Genomic DNA, 7,814 nt, shown 5'->3' on the forward strand with positions numbered 1-7,814 from the left:
AGGAGGCGCTGGAGGCCGCAGGCCGCAACATCGACCGTCAGATCCAGGATGATCGCTGCTACCCGGACTTGTCCGAGCTGTTGGCCGTGCCGGAGCCTGGTGAGGAGCCGTTTGGCGACCCTCTCTTCCTGGTCCTCGTCGCCTCAGCCGTCCCCGTGCCCCCGCCGCACCGCGGCCCTTTGAAGGGCGGCCTTGGCCGGCCACGCGTGGGGGCCCTCGGTGGGCAGCCTGCCGAACACGACCCCCTTCCCTTGGCGGCTACCTTCCCGGCAAGTCCCCGGGGATAGTGCCTTCTCGGGGACGGCGGGGCTGCGTCTGACGGCTTCTCAGGCTTGGCGAGGGTCTGGGGGTGTGGTGGATGCTTTCGTGCGTGTGTGAGAGTTGTGAATGTGGGATCTCTCTATTATAGGAGGAGCACTGCGGGAGGAATGGCCTTGGGTTGCCTCCTTGGCCCCCTCTCCTTTCGGACGATGAAGAAAATAGTACTTGTTTTCCATTTTGTCTATTGCGAAGTTTCTTGCAGAATTCTGTTAGTGTACACTAAATGCCCAGCATCATCCCCAAGTTACAAGGAGCCTGAAAATCTCTCTTAAGTCTTTATGTGACTTTCATCAGTCTATAGCTGTGTTACATGTAGATATGATGTAACGTATACCTTTTCTGAAACACCTGTTTTGTTCTTAAAACATCAAAACAGCATTTCCTCCTTCATTGGTGCCAACTGTTGCAAAGTAGGCTATTAAGAGGGAGTCCAGAGCTGTAGGTGACTCCTGATTTGGACTGAGATAGAGTTAATTTTTCTTCTTAGTAGCTAGAATAATGCTGTGTATTGTGTTCAGTATGGGATTTGGTTGAATACTGAGTGCTGATAGGACACTGATGTTTTAACCTACTGCTAGGAGATGAAGAATGTTCCGACTTTCCATGTCCTGCCCATGTGCAGGTGTACAAGAAAGTATGAGGGAGCATGGCCAGAACAACAGACCCAGACTGGCCAATAAAATATTCCATGTTGTGTAACATCATGTTCAAAATATAGAAGAAGGTTGGCTGGGAAGGATTTCTCTCTCACTTCTGGGATTGTCATTTTGGTATCTTGACTTTTCTGAGATCACTGGCCAGGAACTGGCTGAGTATCAGTCAGTGAGTGGTGAGCTATCACATTTTATATAACCTGTTTGTACTTTAAATTATTTTTATTATTGTTTTATTTCAATCATTAAACTGTTTTAATCTCAATTTATGTGTCTCCCTGTACCCCTGCAATTTACACACACCACGCACCACCCCCCCCCACTTGGGGGACAGTGGAGTGAGCAGCAGTGTGGTGTTGGGCTGTCTGCTGGGTTTAAACTATGACAATCCCTTGTGGCACCCAGGGTGCAGGGCAGGACAATGAGGATAGTAATTGAGAGAAGAACCTGGCAGAACCTGGTCTGAATCCTGTTAGCAACATAATCAGAAGAACCGTGGTTGTTGTAATTTTGGTGGAGGGACAAGGGGTGGATTGTGCACAGGGTCATAATTTGAAGCTCACGAGTTAGTTCCTCACAGAGGACACCAGGGACTTTGTTTCATATTGTAATAATATTTATTTTTTGAGTGGGAAAGGGTTTTTTTGGTTTACGTGAGTTAAGATTGTGAATACTGTGTGATGAGTGTGGATTTTAATGATAATTCTTAAATATGTAGGCAAGGAGTGGAATGTGTGATGGTGGAGGGGGCTACAGTTGTGGCCCCTGTGAGAAGCTTCTCAAAGCTCCCCTGGCTCCAAATCGGACCCACTGGTGCACCAGTGCTGAGCTGATTAGTCCCAGCGGCTGCACCTCTGTGATAACTTGTTTAAGGGGAATCTGAGAGGAGGACTAGGAGTTGTGAGGAGGAGCTGTAAGGGGGACACCTATGCAAGCACCAAGGTCAGTGGAAAAAGGAGGAGGAGGAAGCGGATGCAGTGGGCAGGAGCAGAGATGCCCCTGCAGCCCACAGAGGTCACCGGTGGAGCAGATGCCCACCTGCAGCCTGTAAAGGACTCCACGCTGGAGCAGGTGACTGTGCCAAAGAAGGCCGTGACTCTGAGGGAAGCTCGTGCAGTTTGGTTTAGTTTTATTGTTTATGGTCTTGTTCCTACAGAAATCTTTGTTCACACATATCTTGTGAGTAGTGGTATTTAGATGCTTAAAAGTCTCTGCAGTATCAAGATATCTTTTCTGTGTAGTCTCAAGATCCGTATTATTAATCTGAAGTCAAATGGGAAATGTGATTAATTTAGATTTCACACATTAGGAAACAATCAGGTAGAGGTAGAAAAGGAGAATATAAACTTTTTTTGTAAATTTCTCATTCTTTGTATGAAGTCTAACCTTCTTTTGTTATTCTTACTTGCAGGTAGCCCTACCGTTTCTGGTATGTCAGATATGGATTATCCCTTGCAAGGACCAGGTTTGCTGTCAATACCTAATCTTCCAGAGATCAGCTCAGTCCGCAGAGTTCCACTTCCCCCAGAGTTAGTGGAACAGTTTGGACGTATCCTTATGGCTACAAGCTCTTTAGAAGGGACAGGAGGGAAGGAGAGGTGGTGGGGTGGTATGGGAGAGCTGAGCACGCACACGACCAATGTTATCAAGCAATGCCCGTTTATTACAACTAGAAAGTCCTTTTATAATGTTCTCCCTCACACGTGAGTAACATGCAGTACAAGTCCTCAAGACTGGACAGTTAACTTAGCTCGTGCTTTAAACCTTCTTAGGATTGCATAAAAAGGGCCACATCAGCCTTGCCAGGCTTCCTGCCTCGTGTAACTTCCTCTTCCGTCCCAACCCCTTCTGGGGGTTGTTTGTCTCGTCGTTTCTCCCCCCTCATTCAAGGTTACGTCCTTATCGCATTCTTGCTCAGGCTGAGGCTCTTATCAGTCTTGTTCTCACTCAGGATTGCTCACATGTCCATTCTCTCACAGAAAGCCCTCTAGAATCCCAACAGGGTGGCTCTGTTAAGGACTGTTATGATTGCTTTGAGTACTAGTGTAGTGAAGACAGGGTAGAGTGTCTTTGCATTAGAATCAGGGGGAAGGCTAACAGGGCAGATGTTGTAGTAGGAGTCTACTACAGGCCACCCAACCAGGACAGAGAGATGGATGAGATATTTTATAGGCATTTAGGTGAAATCTTACAATCACTTGCCCTTGTTCTTGTGGGCGACTAACTTCTCAGACTCCTGCTGGAAATACAACACAGCAGAGTGAGACCAGTCCTGGAGATCCCTGGAATGTGTGGGAGACAACTTCCTGATGCAGCTGGTGAGAGAACCGATCAGAGAAGGTGCCCTGCTGGATCTCCTCTTTGTGAACAGAGAAGGGTTGGTGGATGATGTGGCGGTTGGAGGCTGACTAGGGCACAGTGATCATGAAATAATAGTGTTCTTTATTCTTAGAGAGTCCAGGAGAGGGCTAAGCAGGACTAACATCCTGGACTTCAAAAGGGCTGACTTTGTCTTGTTAGGCACCTGGGAGACTATCCTGAAGGGTATAGGGACTCAGGAAGGCTAGGCACTCTTAAAGAAGGAAGTGTTAATGGCTCAGGAGCAGGCGGTCTCCAGGTGCCTAAGAGAAGCCGATGATAGAGAAGACCACCCTGGCTGAACAGGGAGCTTTGGCTGCAACTTGGGGAGAAAAGGAGAGTTTACAGCTTTTGGAAGAAGGGGCTAGCCACACACAGTGATTACAAAGAGGCTGTGAGGCTATGCAGGGTGGAAATCTGGAGGGCTAAAGCCCAACTGGAAATTAATTTGGCCTCAGCAATCAAGGATAACAAGAAAAGTTTCTGTAAGTATGTCAGTAGCAAAAGAAAATCCAGGGAGAGTCTCCATCCCCTGCTAGATGCAGGAGGAAATACGGCAACAAGTGATGAGGAGAAGGCTGAGGTGCTTAATGCCTTCTCTGCCTCAGTCTTTAATAACAAGTCTGGTTGTATTGATGAAATCCAGCCTCCACAGCCAGAAGATGGAGACTGGAATGACCCCCCTGCAATCCAGGAGGAGACAGTCAGTGACCTACTGCATCACACAGACACACACAAGTCCATGGGACCGGATGGGACACACCCGAGGGTGCTGAAGGAGCTGGCTGGGTGCTCGCCAAGCTGCTTTCCATTATTTACCAGCAGTCCTGGCTGACTGGGGAGGTCCCGACAGATTGGAAATGGGCCAATGTGACGCCCATGTATAAGAAGGGCTGGAAGGATGATCTGGGAAGTTACATGTCTGTCGGCTTGACTTTGGTACCTGGGAAGCTGATGTAGCAGCTCATCCTGAGTACCATCACACAGCATGTGCAGGACAACCAGATGCTCAGGCCCAGTCAGCATGGGTTTGTGAAAGGCAGATCCTGCCTGACAAACCTGATCTCCTTATATGACAGAGCGACCTGCTTATTGGATAAGGGAAAGGCTGTGGATGTAATTTACCTTGACTTTAGCAAGGCTTTGACACTGTTTCCCACAGAATTCTCCTGGCAAAAATGGCTGCTTGAGGCTTAGACAATGGCACACTTTGCTGGGTAAAAAACTGGATGCCGGGCCCAAAGGGTTGTGGTGAATGGAGTTAAATCCAGTTGACGTCCGGTCACGAGTGGTGTCCTCCAGGGCTCAGTGTTGGGGCCACTCCTGTTTAACATCTTTATTCATGATCTGGACGAGGGGATCGAGTGCACCCTCAGTCAGTTTGCAGATGACCCCAGTTGGGTGGGAGTGTTGATCTGCTCGAGGGCAGGGAGGCTCTGCAGAGAGACCTGGACAGGCTGGAGCCATGGGCTGAGGCCAACTGGGGGAGTTTCAATAAGGCCAAATGCCGGGGGCTGCCCTTGGGCCACAACAACCCCCAGCAGCGCTACAGGCTTGGGGAGGAGTGGCTGGAGAGCTGCCAGTCAGAGAGGGACCTGGGGGGGTTGATTGACAGCCGGCTGAACAGGAGCCAGCAGTGTGCCCAGGTGGGCAAGAAGGCCAGTGGCATCCTGGCTTGTGTCAGCACCAGCGTGGCCAGCAGGGACAGGGAAGGGATCTGACCCCTGTACTCGGCACTGGTGAGGCCACCCCTCGATTCCTGTGTTCAGTTTTGGGCCCCTCACTACAAAAAGGACACTGAATGACTCAAGCGTGTCCAGAGAAGGTCAACGGAGCTGGTGCAGGGTCTGGAGCACAGGTCGTACGGGGAGTGACTGAGGGAACTGTGGGGGGTTTAGTCTGGAGAAGAGGCTGAGGGGAGACCTCATGGCCCTCTACAGCTCCCTGACAGGAGGGTGCAGAGAGCTGGGGATAAGTCTCTTTAACCTAGTAGTAAGCGACAGGACAAGAGGGAATGGCCTCAAGTTGCACCAGGGAAGGTTTAGGCTGGATATTAGGAAGCATTTATTTCCAGAAGGGGTTGTTGGGTGTTGGAATGGGCTCCCAGGGCAGTGGTGGGGTCCCCATCCCTGGAGGTGTTTAAGAGTCAGGTCGATTTAGTGCTGAGGGATCTGGTGTAGTTGGGAACTGTCAGTGCTAGGTGAATGGTTGGACTAGATGATCTCCAGGGTCCTTTCCAACCTAGATGATTCTGTGATTCTGTGAAAAATAGGTGTTAAGTTGCATAAGTAATAATACTAGAAATTAACTTTTTTCTTCCATTATCTTCTTCCCCGATCTTTCTGTCACACTCTCAGTAACTAACTTTAATATTGTTCACGTTTCCTTCATAATGCTGAAAGTGGTAACAAGGTTCATTTGTGTAGAGTTGCTCGTTGATTTCGTTTCTGTGTGAAGAACTTTGAATGTTTATTGTACACAGTCTGTGTACTACTGTATGTAAAGTAATTGCTCCAAAGGGAATTTTGCCCTTGGTAGCTGAAACCCATTCAGTCCTTACGTCAGCAATGCTTCAGATATGCAGTGCAATTGTATGATGGGAGTATTTCCAGAAATCAGCAGAGCTTGGCTGACCATTGACAGTGACATCTTTATGTGGAACTATGAAGACGGGTATGTAGAGAACATGTTCGTGATGATATTTTATTGGTATTATGCTGGAATTAAGTGACTGCAGCAGTTGGAGATTGTTTACTGGTGGTACAGGGTTGTGCTACTCACTTTAACTTGGCATGATTCCTTTTAGATTTTACTAAAAATTTTTAATAATAACTAAGGATTTTTAAGAGTAACATTGCTGCCAAATCATCTAGCGATGAAAGAATGTAAAGTTAATATCTTAAGGTTAGACATACCTACTAAGGTTATTGCTGTATTTAGGCTAGGGCTTTGCTTATGCCAAAAAAAGTAGAAAAAATTATACTAAGTGCCTAACCTTTCTAAGTAGATTTAGCAGTTACTCTGATGCACGTACAGTGGCCAGTCATTCCCACAATGTTAAATAATACAGTATTAGTACTTTGAAGTATTGTGATTGAAGCTCTCTTGCCTAGCTTATTTTAAGGATGCATAAAACTGAAAATAATCTCAATATATTTTCAAATGGCAGTGATATGTTTATAATTTGCTTATTTATTTGCCTTTATAGTAAAAATTCTTTTAATAAGAATTGCTTTGTACATATTGTTGCATTTCTTAAGATTAAAGTTGTGCAAGGTTTAATTCTTGCTGGGATGAGAGAACATGTGGCTGTTGCCCCTCCCCCACCCACGCCGGTAGGGCTGGAAGTCAAACACAGACCCCGGCTAAAATAACAAGAAATTTAATACAACAGAGTGATAGAACAATCTGAATAACAACAGTATCAGTGGTAACAACAATAAACAGCAATAACAGTGAACAAGACAAAAGATATACAGAGAAATACTGCTAAATGATCAAGGAGCAAACCCGCCGCGTGTGTGGCAAAAACCAACACCAGAAGCGAAAGGTGAAAAGGCTCCGCCCCTGGACCTTATGTCAGCATGGTATGGATAACCCGGCTGGAGATCCCTTCCTCCTCTCTCTCTGCACCCAGGTCCTTGGGCAAAAGCAGTCCCGTGGATGGGTTTGCCTTTACCTTTGCCTGGCGCAGGACTAAACCAGACCATTTTTCCCAATATATTCCTCATGCGCACCACAGGGACTTTATCCCCATCTACAGCACGTGGAGGTTTCAACTGAGCCGGGACAGCTTGACTGGCAAGATCCTCTTGTGTTGATGAGCCAGGTGGCCTTTGCTAGATGTGTGTCCCAGTCTTTGAAGGTGCCACCTCCCAGTGCTTTCAACGTGGTTTTTAACAGTCCATTGTAGTGCTCGATCTTCCCAGAGGCTGGTGCGTGGTAGGGGATATGGTAGACCCACTCGATGCCGTGTTCTTCTGCCCAGGCATTTATGAGGTTGTTTCGGAATTGGGTCCCGTTGTCTGACTCAATTCTCTCTGGGGTGCCATGTCGCCACAGGACTTGGGTTTCAAGGCCCAGGATGGTGTTCCGGGCAGTGGTGTGGGGTGCTGGGTAAGCTTCCAGCCACCCAGTGGTTACTTCCACCATTGTGAGCACGTGGCGCTTCCTGTGGCGGGTCTGTGGCAGTGTGATGTAGTCGATCTGCCAGGCCTCTCCGTATCTATATTTCAGCCATCGCTCTCCATTTCGCTGGGGCTTCACCCGCTTGGCATGTTTGATTGTAGCACACGTCTTACATCTGTGGATGATCTCTGCAATAGTGTCAATAGTAAGGTCCACCCCTCGATCTCGAGCCCACCTGTATGTTGCATCTCTGCCTTGGTGGCCCGAGGTCTCATGGGCCCACCGGGCTATGAACAGTTCACCTTTGCGCTGCCAGTCCAAGTCCACCTGAGCCACTCTAATCTTAGCAGCTTG

General features: G+C 47.9%; 1 protein-coding gene across 2 annotated transcripts in view; it reads left to right on the top strand.

Annotated features, from left to right (window-relative positions):
- Positions 1-6: 6 nt before the first annotated feature.
- The window catches only part of NUP155 (nucleoporin 155), a 40,870-nt gene continuing 33,062 nt past the window's right edge, over positions 7-7,814 (top strand). For both annotated transcript variants that reach the window (XM_026865797.1, XM_026865799.1), the window contains exons 1-3: positions 7-99; positions 2,386-2,523; positions 5,909-6,005. In XM_026865797.1, the coding sequence (XP_026721598.1) occupies positions 2,406-2,523; positions 5,909-6,005 (215 nt within the window). In that variant the 5' untranslated portion in view covers positions 7-99; positions 2,386-2,405. The remainder of the gene's footprint in view (positions 100-2,385; positions 2,524-5,908; positions 6,006-7,814) is intronic.

This window comes from Athene cunicularia (genome assembly GCF_003259725.1).
Source record: "Athene cunicularia isolate RWA chromosome Z unlocalized genomic scaffold, athCun1 chrZ_part1, whole genome shotgun sequence".
In the NCBI taxonomy this organism is placed as follows: domain Eukaryota; kingdom Metazoa; phylum Chordata; class Aves; order Strigiformes; family Strigidae; genus Athene; species Athene cunicularia.